Source organism: Girardinichthys multiradiatus, chromosome 19, assembly GCF_021462225.1.
Source record: "Girardinichthys multiradiatus isolate DD_20200921_A chromosome 19, DD_fGirMul_XY1, whole genome shotgun sequence".
In the NCBI taxonomy this organism is placed as follows: domain Eukaryota; kingdom Metazoa; phylum Chordata; class Actinopteri; order Cyprinodontiformes; family Goodeidae; genus Girardinichthys; species Girardinichthys multiradiatus.
This window is the reverse complement of record NC_061811.1, coordinates 13,033,427-13,057,004: the sequence shown is the minus strand read 5'-3', so window position 1 is coordinate 13,057,004 and position 23,578 is coordinate 13,033,427. Positions and strand designations below refer to the sequence as shown.

General features: G+C 39.8%; 1 protein-coding gene across 11 annotated transcripts in view; it reads right to left on the bottom strand.

Moving 5' to 3' along the window:
* Window positions 1-23,578, bottom strand: part of ttll5 (tubulin tyrosine ligase-like family, member 5) — a 74,442-nt gene that overhangs the window by 5,014 nt on the left and 45,850 nt on the right. For 10 of the 11 annotated variants that reach the window (XM_047345944.1, XM_047345943.1, XM_047345948.1 and 7 more), the window contains 4 exons: window positions 23,135-23,262; window positions 16,589-16,781; window positions 10,095-10,285; window positions 4,160-4,242 (listed from right to left, as the gene is read on the bottom strand). In XM_047345944.1, coding sequence (XP_047201900.1) covers window positions 4,160-4,242; window positions 10,095-10,285; window positions 16,589-16,781; window positions 23,135-23,262 — 595 coding nt within the window. Of the gene's footprint in view, window positions 1-2,206; window positions 3,403-4,159; window positions 4,243-10,094; window positions 10,286-16,588; window positions 16,782-23,134; window positions 23,263-23,578 lie in introns of those variants that run through there. The other variant, XM_047345951.1, reaches the window with a different exon arrangement.

Sequence of the window (23,578 nt, the reverse complement as noted above, 5' to 3'; positions counted from 1 at the left end):
GTCGTGACCCAACGTTCATGGCTATAGATGAGGGTAGGATAGGGTAGGTAAATAAAATGTACTGTTACAGAATTTTTCTAGATGCTTGTTTATGGCTACAAAAGCATGTGATTTATCCACAACATGCTCAAAGGCATTTAACCAAATATTAGTGGGGGTTCAAGTAGCTGAATGTATAATTGTGACCCTCTACAACAACAAAAAATTAGAAGGCAAAATTAATTAGATTTATGTTTATAGTGAATGTGAATAAACTTCTTGTCTGTAAGCTACAGGGGTTAGACAATGAAATTTTAGTGTGGGAGGTTTAATGGCTAAATTGGACCAGCCTGGTAGCCAGTCTTCATTGATTGCACATTGCACCAGTAAGAGCAGAGTGTGAAGGTTCAATTAGCAGGGTAAGAGCACAGTTTTGCTCAAAATATTGAAATGTACACAACATTATGGGTGACATACCAGAGTTCAAAAGAGGACAAATTGTTGGTGCACTTCTTGCTGGCGCATCTGTGACCAAGACAGCAAGTCTTTGTGATGTATCAAGAGCCACGGTATCCAGGGTAATGTCAGCATACCACCAAGAAGGACGAACCACATCCAACAGGATTAACTGTGGACGCAAGAGGAAGCTGTCTGAAAGGGATGAGTGATGGTTTCGGCTGCCATATCATGGCATTCCCTTGGCCCAATACTTGTGCTAGATGGGCGCGTCACTGCCAAGGACTACCGAACCATTCTTGATGACCATGTGCATCCAATGGTTCAAACATTGTATCCTGAAGGCGGTGCCGTGTATCAGGATGACAATGCACCAATACACACAACAAGACTGGTGAAAGATTGGTTTGATGAACATGAAAGTGAAGTTGAACATCTCCCATGGCCTGCACAGTCACCAGATCTAAATATTATTGAGCCACTATGGGGTATTTTGGAGGAGCGAGTCAGGAAACGTTTTCCTCCACCAGTATCACGTAGTGACCTGGCCACTATCCTGCAAGAAGAATGGCTTAAAATCCCCTCTGACCACTGTGCAGGACTTGTATATGTCATTCCCAAGACGAATTGATGCTGTATTGGCCGCAAAAGGAGGCCCTACACCATACTAATAAATTATTGTGGTCTAAAACCAGGTGTTTCAGTTTCATTGTCCAACCCCTGTATATAGCTTAAAGCTTTTTTAAAGATAGACAAGAGGCATGTTCCCTACCCTGTGGATCCTGAATGATGGAAAAAGTGCATTTAAGAAATTTAGAAGCTGCTCCCGAAGGATCCAATTACAATAATTGATGAGTTTATAAGATGTTTCTTGAGCTCAGCCAGCATTCTTAGTTTGTGGGAAACTGGAAGAAGGAGAACAAAAAGGAATATATTACCACGAGAGACACCAAGTTTTCTTTGGATGTGTTTGTGTGGGGTGTGCGGGGGGCACCGAAAACGGGGGTGGGGGTTTATGCACGGCTACTGAATATTTCCATCACAGTAATCTCAGGGCCGTCTCACAGACAAAATGACATGATGCTGATACTAATGTATAGCAGATCGTTGGAAAAAGCATATAATCAGACAAACAGATGTGAGCAAACTTCCTGACATCAACGTCATGCAATGAGGCAAAGAGCTGTGTAAATGACTGCACACACGTGAGCGAGTGAACCCAGAGTTTGAGCAGCATTTTGTCCTGTGAACTGGGTGATTTCTTTAGTGCAGCTGTTGCCGTATGCGCAGTAACTGTGCGTGCATGGGAATGGTCAACACGTGGGAATGCCTGAACAGTTAGCATTACTGGATCTTATTAAAACCAAATAAAAGATGTCTTTTCTACTATGCTCTCATATCTTTCTGCTAAAATCCGACCTTGAGCCAGTGACGCACTCACAATATACAACCAACCCGAAAATTACTCTACAGGGAATTTTATTTTATCCACATCTAAATCCTATTCGAGCGTTTTTCTGAAAAATTAGAAACAGGGTCGTGTTTACCACTTTACTGAATCACCCATAAACATCTGTGAATAATGGCGACCAGTAGCTGTAATTCTGAACTGTTTCATAATGCATCAAATCATTGTAGCTGTTAAAAGGGAGATTCTGTTAAGAGGTTATGAGCAGTCAATATCTTTCCTGCAGTAGGTACGTCATAGCAGTTTATGTATACACTAACCTATAAACATTTAAACTTTCATTACACCAAAATTGACATAAAGTCCAGGCAAGCAGGGTTTATTTGTAATTACACACAAGGTAATTCAAAGAAAATGAAGAAACAAAGGCAAACATACATTAAAGAAATACATTAAAAGAATTACATAAAAAAATAAGGATCACATATAAAGTAACATTAAAATGCAAATTAAAATAAAAGCTACTAGCTAAGACATCAATAAAATCCTTCATTCTGGTGATTTTCTTAAGATGGTAGCTGCTGCTTAGGTTATATACTTTGTGGAGCTGTTAACATTTAGCTCTGAGTCCATAACTACACTAAACTAGGTTAATTGGATGCTCTGTGGTTTTTAACCTCAATAAATACTTAAATACTGACTTCCAACATTGACCTTTTGGGACCAAAAACAATGACTGTACAACAACCTGGAAGAAATTCTTCTGCTTCAACTCACTGATATTGTGGAAAGACTGGAAGAGACTTCGGAGACACAGAAATATAAAGCTGTATGTCATCAGCACACCGGATGGGGGGAGTCAGTTAAACTGAACCAAATGATACAGTTCTAGAGAATGCTGCTCACTCTTCTGGTCCATCAATTAGGAATCAAATCAGCTGAGTCAAAAGCAGAACTGAGATCCAGCAAAATGAAGACAGAAGTTTTAGATGCGTCGCTGTTAAGTTGCATGTAGCTAAAAAACGTTTACCAACGGTAGTTGGATTGATAGAAATCTCATTAAAACTAATTGAAGAGATTTAGTTTGTTTCTGCGCAAGATCAAAAATTTGTACATTTTATGAATAAAACTGCCTTTTCATTGATCTTTGCTAAAAATGCTAGAAGACAGTTGGACATCTAATGACACATGGTTATTTACAATAAGGACCATGGTAATTTGCAGTGGACAACAGTTACATGTTAATCCCAAACTGGCTTCAAACAAGCCATGTTCAGATTAGTCATGTCAAGTTGCTGAGATCTTAGGAAGGTCCTACAGCAAAATCCCTTGGGAACACTGCAGCACAGGACATCATTGATAGGGAAACTGTCAGCGCTGAGACACATAGGAGGCGTCGCAGAGTGCCGATGAAACACAAATCACAGGACTTCGCCTACAGCTTGTATTATTTAAAGCAGTGCAGAGAAGGTTGGCAGCATTGGGTCCACCTAGCCTGCACAGTTCCCATATTCGTCTAGGCAACAGTCTCTTCATGGCGGGTCACGACTGTGACAAGCCTGTTAGATACATCAATTTCTCCAATTTAACATTTTTAATTTACATACCATGACAAACTGACCATGAGGTTCTTAAACAGTTTTTGTGACCAAATCCCTTATTTTTCCTGGCTGAAATTAGCAGATATCTCAGTCTGGTCCATTTTACACTATGAATACAAAGGTTACTTTAAATTTACTAGAAATATTTTTATCTAGTCCAGGCTACATATGGAATGCACAAAAACCACAACCAGGATAGATGGATATTTAGTTAAAAGATGCCAAATGTCAGAAATTACAACAAAAAAATCTATACAAATCTATTTTACCATACTTATCCAGATATGGAAAATACTGAAATTCCTGACTTTTCCTAACTGCATAGCTACCTTGTAAGTATAGATTTAAAGAATTTGCAAATGATTTAACTTTTTTTTTTTTTTTTTTTTTTACATTTACCATAGCATCCCAGCTTATTCAGGAAATTTGCTTTACAACATATTCTAATAAAACCTTAATGCAATAATTGGGTACTAATTGAGGTTTGACTGTTATTTCCAACTCCAACAACGGCATAAATATTTACAGTGAACAACCGAGAAAGAAGGAGCTTGATAAAAATATCCAGTGGTGTTTACCAGTCCTCAATGGGGAATGTCCACTATGCCTGGCTGTAATCCCTGACACTGGTGTAGAGAGGCATAACTCCCCCCGCCTGAGGGCTGTGGCACAGCAAGAAGCACATGTTCATGTGGAACTGCAACATCAAACCCACCTGTTTTACCACAAATGGCCTCGTAGACCACCTGCTGGCCGCTTGACACGGAACCACTGGCTGAACTCTCCGAGGACATCTGCCTGTTAATCAGAAACAGCTTAAGTATGAACAAGGACTGAAATTATTATTTTATAAAGAAAGTAATGCTTGGAAAAAAATATGCCCAAGGTCATTGGTTTCTGCAGCCCTCCAAGGACTCTGTGGAACTAAACATCAAAACAAAACAATAAAGAAACAGTTTCTCTCTGCATGTAATTGTTTGAGCCGGAGGACTCAGGGGCAAATAGTTGCTCTTTGTGTGCAGTCCGTAGAGCCCGCTGAGGCTAAGTGTTTACCGAGTGCCTCTTAAGGGTTATTGTGACAAGAAGGAGAGAAATTCCTGCTCCTTGTCCAGGGTGATGTGATTATCACACTGGCTAGAGTAGGCTGGTGATTACTGACTAAGTCAAGCTGCAAGAACAGGTTACAAACATAAAGAACGTGTAGAGCAATTAGCAAATAAAGTGGTCTATTTACATCACAGGGCTTCATAAACGTGTCTAAAGATTATAGAAAAGAAATTAAATACCTCTTTTCACATAACTGCACAGTGGGTGCAGTGTTTTCCAGAGGTACGCTATTAAAATGGCCACTGAAGCATAAAGCATGAGCAGACACGTCTGTAACCTTATGCATTAAATCTGTTGAGCATTTTTAGGGGGGGACAATAAATAAAGCTTAGCTGGCATTAACCTTTCGCCCCATAACAGCAACATGCCAAAGAAGCATTAATAAGGTAATGAGGGTACACACTGCCTCCTTGTAAGGGGCTGCACAGTTGTCCTTTCATACCATTACACAACCACAAATAGAACTGGCCCACTTTAAGCGTGGCATACCTCAACAGGAAGCAGCCCCTTTCACATTGAGAGAGCGAGGCGGGTGCTTGACCTCTGAGTCCTTTCACATCACTTTCTTTGTCAACAGACTCTCACTCTGTCACTTTAAGATTTAGACAGCAGCCAGAAACGCTGCAGGTGAGAACTGATTCTGAACCTGCAGTGTGAGCAGATCTGAAGGCCCTGTGCTCATTTTAGTAGTGTGTCCCTAATGAGACTCCGCCCTGACCAACAGGGGATAAAGTTTAACTATAAACGCACGTTTGGCGGCTTCTGAGCATATGCAATATTCTATGAAAATAACTACCGTTACGGCTGATTAATAGGGAGTGAGAGCATCAGCGAAGCTGACATTAATGGCGCTGGTATAATTGTCACCCTATTAGTAATGCCACACGACAGTGTGGGTTTCCGTAGTTACAGCTGCGACTAACCAAACCCTGCAAACAAAATACCAAACAGGCCCATTTATTTGTGTTACAAATTGCTGCTTTCAAAGCCTTCACTGAAGTCATACCAGTTTGAGCCTTAGCAGCCCCTCACGTTGGCGGCTGTGGTGTGTTGATAGAGCAAAGAGAAGGCCCTGTCCTGCTAAGTAAGATACCAACAACCTGCACATGTGCGTCCATTGAGCATGCACTGTGGCAGCTGAGCTTGAATACAAAGGCTGGGGGCTGAGAGTTTGTATAGATCTACTACAGAGTCTGCAAAAGTATATATAGCCTTTGAGCCTTTTCACTTTTGGTTACACTACAACCACAAACTTCAAGGTGTTTTATGTGATTTTTGGTGATAGATCGTCAAAGCAGTGCTGAATATCAAGTATATCAAAACAGGGAAAATGTGGCAATCCTTTGCTTTAATTCCCCCTAACTCAATATTTTGTTGAGGAACTTTTTGCTGCAAGTACATCTAAAAGGGTCTTTACAAAATAGATCTGGCTCAGTCCGATAAGTTGGAGAGCATACTGTATGTGAATATTAATTTTCAAGTCTTGCAAGTGATTCTCAATGGGATTTACAGTGCCTTGTGAAAGTATTCGTCCCCCTTCAACTTTTCAACCTCTTGCCACATTTCAGGCTTCAAACATAAAGACATAAAATTCTAAATTTTTGTGAAGAATCAACAACCAGTGGGACACAATCGTGAAGTGGAATGAAATTTATTGGATGTGTCAAACTTTTTTAACAAATAAAAAACTGAAAAGTGGGGATTGCGATATTATTCTGCCCCTTTGCGTTAATACTTTGTAGCTCCACCCTTTGCTGCAATTACAGCTGCAAATCGCTTGGGGTTTGTCTCTATCAGTTTTGCACATCGAGAGACTGAAATTCTTGCCCATTCTTCCTTGCAAAACAGCTCGAGCTCAGTGAGGTTGGATGGAGAGCGTTCGTGAACAGCAGTCTTCAGCTCTTTCCACAGATTCTTGATTGGATTCAGGTCTGGACTTTGACTTGGCCATTCCAACACCTGGATACGTTTATTTGTGAACCATTCCATTGTAGATTTGGCTTTATGTTTTGGATCATTGTCTTGTTGGAAGATAAATCTCCGTCCCAGTCTCAGGTCTCTTGCAGACTCCAAGACAGGTTGTCTGGAAGACAACCTGTCCTGTATTTGGCCCCATCCATCTTCTCATCAATTTTGACCATCTTCCTTGTCCCTCCTGACGAAAAGCAGGCCCAAACCATGATGCTGCCACCACCATGTTTGACAGTGGGGATGGTGTGTTCAGGGTGATGAGTTGTGTTGCTTTTACACCAAACATATCGTTTTGCATTGTGGCCAAACAGTTGGATTTTGGTTTCATCTGACCAGAGCACCTTCTTCCACATGTTTGGTGTGTCTCCCAGGTGGCTTGTGGCAAACTTTAAACGAGACTTTTTATGGATATCTTTGAGAAATGGCTTTCTTCTTCCCACTCTTCCATAAAGGCCAGATTTGTGCAGTGTACGACTGATTGTTGTCCTATGGACAGACTCTCCCACCTCAGCTGTAGATCTCTGCAGTTCATCCAGAGTGATCATGGGCCTCTTGGCTGCATCTCTGATCAGTCTTCTCCTTGTTCGAGATGAAAGTTTAGAGGGACGGCCGGGTCTTGGTAGATTTACAGTGGTCTGATACTCCTTCCATTTCAATATGATTGCTTGCACAGTGCTCCTTGGGATGTTTAAAGCTTGGGAAATCTTTTTGTATCCAAATCCGGCTTTAAACTTCTCCACAACAGTATCTCGGACCTGCCTGGTGTGTTCCTTGGTCTTCATGATGCTCTCTGCGCTTTGAACAGAACCCTGAGACTATCACAGAGCAGGTGGATTTATACGGAGACTTGATTACACACAGGTGGATTCTATTTATCATCATCAGTCATTTGGGACAACATTGGATCATTCAGAGATCCTCACTGAACTTCTGGAGAGAATTTGCTGCACTGAAAGTAAAGGGGCTGAATAATATTGCACGCCCCACTTTTCAGTTGTTTATTTGTTTAAAAAGTTTGACACATCCAATAAATTTCATTCCACTTCATGATTGTGTCCCACTTGTTGTTGATTCTTCACAAAAAACTAGAATTTTATATCTTTATGTTTGAAGCCTGAAATGTGACAAGAGGTTGAAAAGTTGAAGGGGGACGAATACTTTCGCAAGGCACTGTAGGTCCAGACTCTGACTGGGTCATTCTGCCACATGAGTATTCTTTGACCCGTAACACTGTCCTGCTGGAAGTCTTGCTGGAAGTCTCAAATCAGCAGCCTCTAACAGGTTATCTTCCAGGATTACCCTATATTTAGCTCCATCCATCTTCCCATCAGATCCCTCCAGCTTCATTGTCCATGCTGAAGAAAAAGCATTCCAACATCATGATACTACCACCACCTTGCTTCACTGTGGGGATGCTGTGTAAAAAATGTGGTCTTATCTGACCAGAACATCTTCTACTATCCTCTTGATATGTCCTGTACGTGGCAGGTGGCAAATTGCCAAAGCCTAGGTTTTGGATGACTGCAAATAGGCTATCTATAGCTCTTTCCCCCAAAAAGGCATTCTTAGTGCCACTCTTCCATAAAAGGTTTTATCTCTCTTTAGCCCCTCCAGAGGGACCATAGGTGTCTTGGTTGCTTCTTTGATTAATGGTCTTTTTGTCCTGCCTGTCAGTTGAGGTGAATGGACATTTCTTTCAACAGTGCTCTGTGAGATGTTATGAGTTTGGAATATGGTTTTATAACCTAAGTGCTTCATGCTTCTTCACAACTTCGTCCCTGACCGGTTTGCTGTGTCCCTTGGTTTCCATGATGCCGATTGTTCTCTAATGTTCTCTAACAAACTTCAGAGGGCTTCACAGAACAGCTGGATTCATATTGAGATTATTATTGATTACAAGTAGACAATTTACTAATTGGGTCACTTGTAAAGGCAATTGCTTTTTATTCAGGGATATCAGAGTAAATTTGACTCCTTGAAAACCATGTATACTCTTCCACTTAACAATAATATAATAATCTGTGTTGTTCCATTACATAAAAGTCAAATAAAATATACAAAGGTTGGTTGTTGTAATGTGACAAAATGTGAAAAAGCTGATTGGGTATGAAAGCTTTTTAAAACACTATAAGCTGAACTTGAAAATGAATAAAAGGATAACAGTCAGCACCAGATAAAACTAAAGTAGACGGCATTCAAAAAAGTGTATGTGTTGGACCTTCAGAGAACAAACAGCAGCAGTGTACTATTGACAGAAAATCCTGGGAAACAAAAGAAAGAATATATGTATCAAACAATGGTTTTACAATTTGATAGAGGATGGTATTTGGAGAGCTGGACAACCTCAAACTCTGAATACATCCAGCACAGTGATTCTATTATAAGTTGGAGGGGATTAGCTCAGTGCTGGGATACGTTTCAGATGTGCCTCAATAACAAAGGTATAGGGTTGCCCCGAAAAAGAGCACTGGAAAAATGGGGAAGCAACTTATTATCCTTCCATTCTCTGGAAACAATCATCTTCTTTCTTCTGGACAGAGTTTACATTTCTCTGTCATTCTTTATTTTCTCATCTCTTTATTCTCTCTTTTCAATGTTTCCATCAGCGCATTTTTTTGCTCCTGAAGCTTCCGTTTTTCCCACACTCTCCCCTGTCACACTGGTCGACCACAAAAATGCAGGACAGAGCAGAGTGTGAGGGGGGCTCTGGAATTCCACATGCAGAAGGTAAACACTGCAACTGCCAGGAACACGAATACACACACACACACACACACACACACACACACACAGCACCTACACCGCTCACCATTCTATATCAGCCATTCTCTGCCTTATTAACTCTTTCTATGCCAGGTAAAGTTAGTCCAATGTGGCAATGTACTGAATGTATTTAACTCAGTGTTTAACCAGTTGGACCGAGCCAAAATAACAAAATAAATGAACTGCCAGATAGATTTTTTGGATAATTTGCAGCTAAACCACCCTGTTGTGCTGGTCCTCTTCCACATTAAACAAAACTGAAAAGCTCTTTGCCAGCATGCTTCAAACGATCAACCCTGATCACAAAGGCTTGCAGCTGTTGTGTAATTTGGATGGATGTTTCAGTAACACAGTCATAAAATTAGCCAGGGAAATAGCTGGCAGTTGAGCCCAGTTTCACTCCTTTCCTTTCCTTTTTTTTTTTTTTTTTTTTTTCCTTCTGTTCTCTTCACCTTATCTCCAAACCAAACAGGATTTAAATGGAGCCCGGAGCCTGAGTCCTTCCACTGAACCAGATTCTGTTTACGGCTGAGGCAGAAATCAGGCCTGTGATGAGGTTGTTTACCGAACAGGCAGATACAGCCTGCGGCCAGAAGGCTGGGAGCGGTCCACTGCGCACATATTCTGGCTCTCATTAGCATTAGCCATGTCCGCTTGAATTCAAGGATCTCATGAACCCTAACTCGTTCCCCGAGCTGGGGCCAAAACTGCCACCCCGCTGTTCTTAATGTTTTAAAAACCAGATAGTAATATTGTTTTATTCCCCCTTGAGTGGAAATACAGCAATTGACCTGCAAGACTGGACTTACTTGATAAGCCGCTTTGTTGCCGTTTTCCTGACGTCTCCTTCTCGTGCGCTGCTGGGTGGCTTTGGGACATAACCAGGACTAGCACAGGTCTGTCTGTAGCTGGGCCGAACATGTAAGCTGGACGGTGGAAAGCTCGAGGATTTCGTGGATACCTGGGTGTTCGGGGTGCCTGTCTGGTCCTGAAACTGGGTCTAGGAGGAGGAACAACCAACAACAATGAACTAAAACTACATGTGATGCACATTTCAACCTTTAGGGACAGTAGAATAATTTAGATTAATAACAACAGTTAGTGCAGCAGCAGTGTCCTGTAAAAATATTCATTCCCTTTGAATTGTTTTACATTTTGTTGCAATAGAACCATAAACAACTGTTTATTTATGGGGAACATTTGACAGGTCATTGATGCTTTAATCTAAACCTTTTCATTACAGGTCTGGCTGTGTGTTCAAGTTCACTGTCCTACAGCTTCCCATCAGCTCTGACCAGCTTCTCTGCCCCTGCTGAGAAAAAGCATCCCCACACCATGATGCTGCCACCACCATGTTTTACCACAGGGTTGGTGTGTTCCAGTGATGTGTTCCAGTGTTAAACCCACCCACATTTAGACCTAAGTAACACTTGTTTTTCAAGTAAATAGTCTGACAACAGCTTCTCCACCCGGCTTTGCATTCTTGCATAAAGGCCAATACGTTTATTTTTGGTCTCGTCTGACAACACCACTTTCTGGGCAAAGTTCAAACAGGACTTATTTTGCTTTTTTTCCCCAACAATGGCTTTGTTTGTGCCAGTCTTCCATAAAGACCACATTTGTTCAGGGATTGACTGATAGTTACCCTGTCAACAGATTCTTCTGTTTGAGGTGTGGATCTTTGCAGGGATACCATGAGCCTTTAGGCTGTTGGTCTGTTTAATATTCCTCTTGCCACCTTTAGGTGAATGGTCATGTCTTGATAGGTTAATAGTTGTGCCATACACTTTCCATTTTCAGATGATGGGTTGAACATCTATGAGATGTTCCAAGTTTGGGATATATTTATTGTTTTATAACCCAACCCCATGAACCTCTGACACCTTCATAAACAGCTTCATTTAGACTGAGTTACTCTAGTTACTAATTAGGTGCCTTCTGAAGGAAATTGGTTGCACTGGATTTTATTTGGGAGTATAAAAGTGAAGTCGGCTGAATACATTTTCATGTCACACTTCAGATTCTTATATGTAAAACATGTTTAAAACCATGTATCTTTACACTTCCACCTCACAATTATGCACTTCTTGTGTGATGGTCTGTTACATAAATTACCAAAAAAAACCACATTGAAGTTTGTGGTTTTATGCAAAAAAGTTAAAGGGGGATCAATGCTTTTCTTACTCATCAATCACCATTAATCATGAAAGGAGCCCATTTACTAATTCCATGTAAGAAGTAGGATTAATAATGAGCAGGAGGGACCAACTGTTTGTCTGTAAGCAATAAATGGCAAAAAAGTAACCAGCGTGAACTCCATGAAACTTGGATAAGAGGTGGAGCATGCATCCATTAGTGTACTCTTAAGGACAAAATAAATCAAACCCTTCCAAAAGAGGCCAGCGGAAGTGTTATCACATTTAGAATGGGTTAGTCATGGAAAATATTGTGGCCTGTGTTTATTAAGGTGAAGTATCAAAGTGCTTGGCATGAAATCGTGCAGATATTAATGAAATGCCATCCAGTATCAAAACAAGCTTAACATTTTTCATAGTTGGCTGCACTGAAAAGTAAATTCCCCACATTATTTATTTGTTTATGGAAAAGCTCTTCAAAGGCTTGGGAAGGAGGAATATACTGTTGTCTTTCTGATATCATATTTTAGAACCACATTTCACTCGGCCCATGCAGCAGTAGGGAATGCTTGCATACATTCCTTCCACATCTCATGCCCATGCTTTTATTTCTGTTGCTTTATATGGCTATCTAACATGCTAATGGTTTTCCAGTTTCACAGTGTAGCCGTTCAAAGGGCCGACGAGTTGACATGAAATATCTGATGTAATTCCTGAGTTGATAAATGAGAAGCTGGGTTTCTAGGTTGCAAGGCCGATGGCCACAATTCAGTTAGAGTGGGGCCAGGCAGGGCACCTTTCTTTGGCTGCCAGGTGGCCCAGGGCCAAGCCAGTGGAGGAGCCAAACAGTCTGCACCCAGTAACTGGAACATGGACTGGAGTGCCTGAACAGATCCCCGTCTCTTTCTGTCTCTAAGCAGCACTCACGAATACACATGAGTATTCACAATCAATAGAAAACCTATTTCTGCATCTTTAGCTGTTCCAAAATCATCAATTATTTAAAGTCTGCCCAGGAAAATAAAACACTGTGACGGTAGGTACATTTTAATGAAAAAGACCAAAGTCCATCATTATGCGAGCAAAGAATGAAACAAGGAAGGGGTTCAAACTCAACCAGTCGAAGTTTGATCAAAGCGCTAGTTGGCGCTAGATCCTCTTGTATTTCCCTAAATTGATTTTGATTAATATTTCTCCAGGAGTTCTGAAGATCTATCAAAGCTGTCATGTGGATATTGGCTAGTTTTGAATCATGCAATACCTTGCAAAATTATTCATAACCCTTGAGCTAATTGCCGTTGATTTTCTCATTGATTTTATGTCACAGACCAACACCAAGAAATAAGCAGAAGGTCACATGGTTTACTATTGTTTTAAGAAATAAAATGCTGAACAGTGTGACATGGATATGTAATATGTAAACCCCTTTAATCTGATACCCCAAAATTAAATCCAACGCAACCGATTGCCTTCAGAAGAAACCTATTTTTTAAATAGAGTTCACCCAAGATCAACAGACAGCATCATGAAGAACAAGGTTAAAAAAGAAATTTCCCAAACTTTGAAGATCTCACAGAGCCCTGTTTAATCCATCAACTGGAAATGCAAAGAGTACAACACCAGCAAATCCAGATATGGCCATTCATCTAAACTGACAAGCATTTATCAAAGAAGGAACGGTAACAGTGGAGAAGCTGCATAGCCATAGGATGTCCCTGTAGAGGACACTTCAAACATGTGGAAAAAAGGTGCTCTGGTCAGATGGGACCAAAATATAAGTTTTTGGGTTACATACAAAATGAAATGCGTAGAAGAAAACAGTGTTCACAACCCTAAACATACATACTATAAACATGCAGTCAGAGCTACAAAGAAATGATTTAGATGAAAGCATATCCCTGTGTTAGATCGGCCCACAGTCTAGAGCTAAATCCAAATGGAAATCTGTGACAATACTTGAAATTTGGATTTGACAGGCCCTCTCCATCTAATCTGACTGAGCATGAGCAATTTTCAAAGAAAAGGCAACAATCTTCAATTACAACAGCAATTGAAGCAAACACACGCCACACTTAAACCATACAGCCTTTGTCTTTCACTTTACACTTATGCACTACTTAGTGTTGGGCTATTGTTAACAATCCCAATTAAAACACACTGAAGTTTGTGGTTGAAACATGACGAAATGACAAGAAGTTCAAACAGTATAACTATTTTTGGCTGGAACTGCATGCCAGATGTTTTTGCCTCATTTGAATCCAAATATAATGAAACGAGGAGTGGATCAAATTTGGCACTTAAACATTAGGTCTAACAGCTTAGTGCCATACAGTATGTTGCCAGAAAAGACAGAAAGGGTAATTTCACAGAATACTGTATAAAGAGCAGGATTTTAAGGGGATTGTCTAACATTGTAGGACAATCATATTCTGCCAATATCATTGCAAATCTTCCTATAACCTCAGTTTGTGGGGTTTTAACAATATGCTCCATTTGTTTGTGAGTTTGTGTACAGAGCACAGGGCACTGTGCACATGCAATACCTAACTAAACAAGGCATTTCAGAATAAAGGATGACCTCCGCCTTCCATGAGTCTGAAATGTTACAGAACATGTTAGGCATAAGAGAAATGTGGTCAACTGTGACCAGTCTGTGAGACGAAAGCAAAGTAGAAAGAAAAACTAAGAACGCTGAGGAATCATTTTTATAAAGTCGCTTATGCTCAACCAAGCCAAGAGAAATATCACATCATTTGCATTAATTAAGGCCCTATTGAGACCGCTGAAAACAATCCTCTGAAAGACACTGCATGTTTAGGACTGATTGGAAAAAAATGGGTCCTTCCAATTATTCCACACTGTAAACTGTCCCATGACCTTTTCCCTTCTCCACTTCTCTCCATCATGTGAACTAATCCATGAAAAGAGTGGATCATGAGTACGCACATCTGGCTCAATTTTCAACTCTCCTGCTTTGAACAGCCACGGGAAATGTCTGAAAATTACAGCTTTCATGGCTAGTCAGACATGACTCCAACTGTTTCTTGTTCCTAAAATTACAATTGGTGACAATCATACACCAAAATTATACTTATGTTGCAAAGCCCACAAAACTGGAGCTCAAATCGGATATAAACTGAGCTGGTAAGACTGGAGATTCCAAACAGTGTCTTACTAACATGTTCTTTTCTTTTACATTTTGTCACATTACAAATTGCTGTCTATTTTATTGGGATTTTTGTGCAACACATCAACAAACTAATGCAAAATTCAGACAAAGAAGTAAAAGAAAGCATGATTATCAACATTACTTTAAAATAAAAGTCTAAAAAGTGAGTCGCGCAAATGTATTCTGACTACCCAAGTTAATATTTTGAAACAGCTATTTTTTTTCATAGTTCCTGGGTTTGACTGGGTCATTCTTCTACATAAACATGCTTTGATCTCAACACTTTCGTTGTAGCTCTGGTTATATGTTTAAGGTTGCTGTTCTGCCGCAAGGTAAACCTTTGCCTCAGTCTCAAGTCTTTTGCAGCCTCTAACATTTTTCTTTTTCTGAATTCAGCTCTATATCCACATCAAATCTGACTAGCTTCCATGTCATTATTAAAGAAAAGTATCCCTCCAGCATGATGAAACTGGACTTGTTAGGGTTTACTTTTAACAATGGGTTGAACTTGCCATGGTTCAATATAGGGCAGATTTGTTTAGTATACAACTAGTAGTTGTCCTGTCAACAGATTCAGACCTGAGCTATGAATCTCTGCAGCTCCTTTAGAGTTACTGTAGGGTTCTTGGCTGCTTCTGTGATTAATTCTCTCATTTAGGCTTGCAGAGGGGCCATTCTCGGTCCATAAAATGTATGATGAACTGAACGTTGCACAGTAAGATGTAAGTAAGTTATAATGTCAGGATAGGCGCATCGGAGGACCCCGGAATGCAGACAAGCAGGCAGCATGAAGGTAGGTGAAAAAGATTTAATTGTGGAAAAAACTAAAACTCACTCAGAGGAAGAGGCAGAAACAAAACAGTAACAGGCTGGTGAGACAAGCATGGCATGATCCGAAAAAGCAGGGTGACATGATCGGAAAATGTTTCCGCGACAAATGACGGAACAGGTGTGTATTTATGGAGCGTGAACCAGGTGAAGCAAGAAGACAGATTAGCTAGGTGCAGATGAACCGAATAAAGTTGATTGACAGGACAAAACGTGGCTTGAGCAGAACGGAAATCCAAGGATACAAACTAATAGAAATACAACTAGAAAAACATGAAACTAAAGCATAACCAGATCCAAAAAACCTAACTTGACAAAACATGAACAAGAAGACAAAAACTAAAGCATGACCAGAAGCATGATTCAAAATCTGTCAATAATAATAATAATAATAATAATAATAATAATAATAATAAACCAAAAACACCCACAAATTATGACATATAACTTATTGTTTTGAACTTCTCCAGAACTTTATTCCTCAGCTGTCTGCTGTGTTCCTTGGTTTTCATGATGTTGTTTCATCACTAATGTTCTCTAACCATCTTCTGAATGCTTCACAGAACAGCTGTAATGATCCTAAATTACACACAGGCAGACTCTATTTAATAATTAGTTCTGGTTGGCAAATGGTTAGTTGAGATTTTCTTAAGGGATATCAGGGGGTTGAATACAAATGCACTTTTCAGATTTTATGTAAAGACTTTAAAAAAACCATCTAACGGTTTTCTTTCTTACTCCACAATTATGCACAACTTTATGTTGATCTATCACTTAAAATACATTGCAGTTTGTGGTTGTAACATGAAATAATAACATAAAGTCTAAGGGGTGTAAATAGTTTTCCGAGCACGGTATTTGTTCTTCTCGGCAGCATTCCTCGATTACTCACCTTCCAGTCTAAACCTAACAAAGAAGCTCAGCCAAGCAAAATAAACTTTGGTTAAGGAGTCATGCTTGGCTTTCTTGGAATGAGTTACTGTTGAAAACAATGTTGCCATCAAACACCATTATGCTAAGTGGTTTGGAAAAAGATTTGTAGAATGTGCCAATAGTAAAATCTTTAAGTGTTTAAGAGTAAAAAATTATATTGGAAAGTGCATTTAGCTAAAGCGATATTTTTCACAATTATATGAGTTAAAGTTTGACAGTTTTTCTTCTTCATATGTACCTGTTGTCCACAAAAGTCCCGGTCCAAACCCTGACGAGACTTTAATCTCTGCTGTTGCAGCTGCTGGATAGCAAAGTGCAGCTGGTAGCTTTCTTTAGTTGGCTGCCAGCTCTGCGTAGAGTTCAAGCCCGTCACCACACTGGGGGCTGTCTGCATCTGCGTGTCCCAAAAATCCTCCTCGTTCTTCGATGGTCTGTCAGCAATGATAAGTAGAAGTGAGGAAAACAAACTGAAACCAAGAGTCCATACTCTCTGTTTAAAACATTGAAATTGGTGATGTAGTCTTGTATCAAAATGTCTGCCTGCCTCAGATTGGAAGAGTCATCTTAATGACTACGAGTGCACCCTTTGGTGGCTCTGGAATGAGCAATATTAGGATTGCTGCTGCATCTTCCTAATTTCCCAATCCAAACAAGAGATGCGACTAATAAACTCCCTCATTTCCTTCCACATGTTGAGGTGGCCTCTAAAAATGTAAAACACGCATGCATTCAGCATCCTCTAGGCCCACAGAGGCCTCAAAGTGAGCAGATCAGAGTTAAAGCAGAGGGCAAGCCTGTGGCAAACAAGGGCCAAACTAAAAACCTTTTTTCTTAGCCTCAGTGCTCCTCTGGCATCAGGTTCCATTCACATCACAAAGCCACAACCTGGAAAGAAAACCTTTTGACGAGCTGCATGCGCTTGTAACTGGATTATCTACCAGCAGCACTAAGCCCATTTCAACCTTTTTTCTTCAATTTCTCTCCTGGTAAAACAATGAGGTGACCGGCCTGCCCTTCAGACATGCTTAAATTGAGTCTATGTGGAGTCTGGTTTGCTTCTGTATATATATAACATCAGCCAAAAATAATGCCATAAAGGGAGCTATTGGGAGCTGCAAGGAAGAATATAATACAGAAAGGGAGAAGGAGAAAAAAACGGGATACATGTACAGTTAAAGAAATGGGAGCCTCGGGGGTCTTAACGGCAAAAATTCCTCCCATGCATGCAATAACATTTGTCCGTTGGTCCATAGTTAAAGAAAACACAGCAGACCTAAAATCACAATAGCAGCAATATTTTTAGAACCCAACTGATGAACTCTAAAAGTAGAATTTAGTTAATCTTAAACAACAATGCAAACTGTGGGATAATAACCTTGAGCAGCTCAAGTGAAAAAAAAATACTCCTCGTCCTGAGCGGCCAAACAAAGACACAGGGGATCTTAAACCCATGTGAACATGCTATCCGCCCATGCGTTTCTCAGTTCACATAGTAGCTCTTATATTGCAAAAACAACTGGTGTGACCATGAGCCAGTGAAGTTCTTTTTTTTCAAAGCTTCTGGAAACAAAGGCTCATCTGTGGACCTTACAAGAGATTCTAAAGCTCCTGGTGACAAAACAAGAACTCGTTCCTTGTTTACAGCAGTTATTTCCTCTAACTTGACTGCTGTTTGCACTTCTATGCTGCTGTTGTATTAGCATACAGTATAAGTCAGAGCAAGAGTATATGCTTTTCTTGAGTACACTGTCATTGTAGAACCACAGGCAGAGGTCTTGTCAACACAACACCCCTCACAAAAATTACCACAGATAACTGGGAATCTTAAAATCAGGGGGAAGAGGTTTTGTTCAACATAGCAACCAATGAAATAAAGAAAAACATAACTGAATGAGAAAACAGATTTCCATCTGATATTCTCATCACATCATATCTGCAGAGCTCAAACTATTTAGGAGTAACCTCCCATTCAGAGCGAGTACTCATGGGTGTCAGTTTACTCCCTGCTGCGCTTGTCGTCCTTTAATATGCTGATATAACTTACTGTTGAACAACAGAGCAGTTCGGGAGCACATGTGCAGCATCAATCTAACTCAGAGAGAATGTGGGAAAACGAACCGTTTGAGATGACATCATACCAGACAATCTTAAAGCCCTGCCTGGTCAGTGTAAACATCAGACGCTACAAGACTGTGAGGGTATTTCCAGCCATTAATCAGTGTTTGTTTATAGAGCTTTGTTGCAACATGACACAGAGAAGTAGCATTCCTGAAATGCAAAAAATGACCCATATTTAGGGTTTTGTTCAGTCCAGCGATGCAAGGAATGCTTATATTTTAGTTGGAACAAGCCTGAGAAATATAGGATTGGAACTTACCAATAGTCTGTGAAGTCCTAAACATCATTATAAGTAGATTAGAGACAGCTAAAGGCTCTGTGCCACACTATAAAAGGCAGAGACACACATGCTTGGTAAATATGGTGAAAGTATAGAAAAATAACTATATCTAGACTTCATTCCCTTTCTCTTTGTCAACATGTTGCCATCCATTCATTGTTCATCCATTCATCTGTCCGTCTGTTCACCCATCTTAAGCTTGGTCTCTGTTGAAATATCTGTGGCATGCATTTGTTTCACCCCTACTGAGTCAATATTTTGTAGAACCACCTTTTGTGTCACTGGAAGATTTTTTCTACCAGTTGGCAAATTTGGTGACTAAATATTTCTTAACATCCCTCTTTATGAAACAGCTCAAGCTCAGACAGACTGTATGGAGAGTGTTGGTGAACATCAGTTTTCAAGTGTGAATATGATATGTCCTGCGTGAGGTGTCCTGCAATTCTTGGATATATTTCTGCTTCTGTACACCTGAATCAAATAATGAGGTAATTAGCAGTGCTGCATGCTTAGAAGGTAATTATGAGTTATCTTTAAGAGGTACTGAGTATTAAATCAATGATAGTTACTATCAGCTCTGTTGCAGAGGCGTTTATATCTGCTGAATAACCAAATCGACTGAGTTGAATTTCAGCTATTCTTACCTAAAGGCACTCCTTCATAGTACAACATCTGTTACCAATCAGAGTGAATAAAACCTCGATTTAAACTCAAAGGAACAGAGACATCAGACCATTTTTTGTGGTACACTGACTCTCATCAAAGAATTCAAACACTTTTACAGGAGCTTTTCTGATTAGTCAGGAGAGTGGACGTTCAAAAAGCCTTTTGAAATGTTACACCCTTGCAATATATAACAAGACACCCGACTAAATAAAAACAACTCTGTAAAAAGTACAGTTTCTCAAGTTCTTATTCTATAGAGCTGTGGAAAACAGAAAACGAAAAAAATATGTCTTACAGTTAATAAAAAATAATAAAATACTAGGAACATTTCATTTGGCTAATTTAACAACTGAAGACAGTCTAGAAGTAACTGCTGATTTTAAAATGATTCAGATATTTAGATTTATAAACTATAACCACTGGTGCTTTTAGCAAATCAAAGCCCTGAAAAGGACTTGCTCATCATGTTAGTTAAGAACTAAAAGCAAGTACAGTTTCTTGCAAAAGTGTTTATACCTCTTAAAACGTTTTTAAATGAATGCCTGAAGAATTTGGTGGGCAGTATTCACTTCTCCTCAGTCAATATATTGTAGAACCAGCGACTGCTGCAGTTAGAGCTGCATTCTTTTAGGGCATGTCTACCACTTTGCACAACTAGAGACTGAAATGTTTGCCCATTCTTCTCTTGAAAAAGCCTTTATTTCAGTCAGACTGAATGCAGAGCATTAGTAAACAGCAGTTAGTGAACAGGTTGTCTTCAGATGCTGCCACCACCATGTTTCATTGTGGGGATAGTGTGTTGAATGTCTAATAGTTGTTCTGTTGATAGATTCTCCTATTTGATCTGTGGATTTCTGCCGCTACTTTCCATGGGCCTCTTGGCTACATCTCTGATTAATACTCTCCCTACCCAGCCATTCAATTTAGGTGGACGGCAAGTTTGCAGTTCTGACATGCTCTGTTTTTACGGAAAATGCATTGTTTAAAACCTGGGATATTATATACACTATCCCTGTTTTAAACTTTCTCCCTGACCTGTCTGCTGTGTTTGTTGGTCTTCATGATGCTGTTTGTTCTCACCTATTTAGGGAGATGCCTTGATTTCTAAAATCTGACTACCATTTGTGTTTTTTAGACATCACTTCACAAGTGTTTTGAATAAAAATCATCATAAATGTACCAGAAAGTCTGAGACCGGAAGTGATGTTAACTGTGGCTGTGAAAGGACACGCAGTATGATGTAAAGCCCCCTGATTGTCAACACACAGGATTTAGGCCTGACTTCTGAGAGTGCTGATGCAGCGTACCTGCTGGATCCTGGCACTTCAAAGAGCCGTGCTGGTCTTTGAAACCCGTCATACCTCACCCCTGTGGCTGCTAAAAAGAGCCAGTGTGCTTAACAGTTTCAGTATGTTTGGCACAAACCGTCAGTCCAAGTATACAGGGGGGGAGGGGATCTGGGAAATTCTGTGTTTTATGAAACAGACTGCGTATGAAATCAAGATAATTTCTCCAAATATCTTATTAAACACATTTCAATACAATAAAAGTACACCATGCGAATATTTATTCTCTGATTAAAGAACAGCTAACAGAACGTATGAAAATAAATAAAATATCCTTGGAGGAAAAATGCGATCCATGACGCCACTAGATCCCTCAAACTCTGATTTTTGTTTCTAGAGTATCATATGAAAGTTAGCTGAAGCCATCTGGGAAATAATAAATTATATTAAAAGTCTCTTCTTGGTTGGTGGAAATAAAAATATTTTAAAAGTGGAAACAGCCAGACATTCCTGGAATACCCTGACAGCTCGATACATTTAAGGACTGGGCTGGAAAACCAGTCAGAGATCAAGGCCAAGCTGCCTGAGGCATTGCCATTTACATCCTTACCTCTCTTTGGCCATATGTGCTGTAGGCTGATATTCCTGGTCTATTACTTTATACCATGAAGGTGTCATTCTTTTTTTCTTTTCACTATAGCCTGACACGAGTGAGAAAACAGGAATTTCACTAGGCACAGAGGTAAGACATACTCTATGGGTACTCTGAGCCAATTGCTCTGAAGCGTTGCTTTTGAACTTAGACACCTTTTTATCTACATAGGCCATTTTTTGTGTGCGTTTCTTTATGAGGGTCCTAAACTAGGTCTTTTATGTGTGCATATTATATGACACTGAGCAGGTTCTCCTCTTGCAAGCTGGGGATGCAGATTTCCACCTACCTCAACAGCAGAGTCCAGAATGTGAATAAAAAAAGTTAAACCAGATCAAAGCAGAATTTATATAATTTCTAAGCAACTGTGGATTGAAAGGCAAGGATTGCCACTCCAAGCTGTGTATAGAATGGATTTAGAATGGCTTTTAAATCAACTGCGCTGATCCAGCTGCGGGAGACAGGAAAATGGGGAGCTCCGACCGGCATCCCTTTAGGATGTCTAAAGACAATTTATGACAGTTTCTAAGCAGCTAAGCTCTGAATCTGAATTAAAATCAGTTTTACTAAGAAGTTTGTACTTTTCACAAATATTTAATTATTAAACCATCCGAGATATGTCACAAAGAAACAATAACCACAGCCGCAAGATGTCAGCTCCGTTCAAATTTAAAATCAGTAAATGATCAACAATCCTGGGCAGTACATAAACAATGTATTCAAAGTCTAAGTCTATCAGGAGAAGGACATAATGTTTAACTTTGTGGTAAATCCATCTGACCTCTCAAGGGGTTAGTATCCGTCTCAGAGGACAGCAAATAAAACACAGCACAAATAAGCACAAGGACAAAACTGAACCAGAAGCAACATGACGATTTTTATAAGGCTGCAGAGAGCATGCTTGCTATAAAACTTTGGTAACATGGTGGATAACTTTGAAGTGCTTTTTAATGAAATATAAGCTACTGAAGAAACCAAGCTTGTATTCCAGATATTAAACAGTTTATCAGGGCGAAGGCATTAGACACAATGAAGGTAAAAACAGGGCTTCTTTAACTACACTGTAACATCAACCATTGTTTGTTCATACACAGCCTGTGTTATACTGGTACCAAGAACACTCACTGGCCACTTTATTTTGTTCACCTTCCTAGTACTTGTCTTGGAACAGCCTGAACGGTTAATGCAAGGCAAGATGGATTCCTGCCACCATGCTTTACATGCCAAATTCTAACCGTCATATCTGGTACCATGTCTGAATATCGTAGCTGAAATCAAAATTCATTGGACCAGGTAACATTTATGTACTACAGTTTGAACTTCAGCGAGTTGTCTTCATTACTTCTAGATGCCTAAATACATTGAGCTGCTTCCACACAATTGAAAGTTTCTGCTACCTGTGTTAACAAGCATTTGAACAGGTGTACCAAATAAAGTGGCCAGTGGGTGTATATAAAGGACAGCATCTTCTGTTCTGCATACATTTTAACGCTACGATTAGAAGATACAGAATGAAGACTAAAAATATAAAGTATAACATCATTCCAAGGATAGATCCTTGTGGAACAACTGTATACAGCTTGTGTAATTATTAAAGCACAGTCAAATAAAAGTCATTATGCTTTACAACGACCAGTTTAGAAATTGGTTATGAACAGGATAAATAGACTTTATTTAAACAACATAAAAACCATGTCATGTTATCAATTGTATTAGTATTAGTCAAAACTTTGTCTGTTTCCCTCGGATAACCCTCTCCACGCTCTGTTTACTTGACCTTACCTTGTACTGGTTAGATGGTGTTTCATAGGGTACACAGCTCTCACAGGCTTTTGGGTTGCAGGAACTTTTGGGTTCAGTGTGTAACTCTCTCTGCCCTTCATCCTGTTGGCCAGGTTCAGGTTGGTCAACTGTGGACAAAGGACAATACTCGAGAAGTAATCTTGATGTTACTGTGTTCACAAATATTTTATCTGTTCAGCTTATTTCAGTATAAGCCAATGGTAACAGGGAACCCCATGTTTTTAAGTAGTAGATGAGTTCCTCCCTCCTGCTACTATCTCTTGTTTCTATGTGAAATGTATACAAAGCACATGGCACAACTATCCTCCGTTTTACACTAAATCCAACCTTCACCTCCTCCCTCCTCCATCATTAACAGCAACAGTTGTCATGACTTGCCAGCCCAAATGTGTTTAGAACCCAATCAGCACTTTTGTGAAAGCA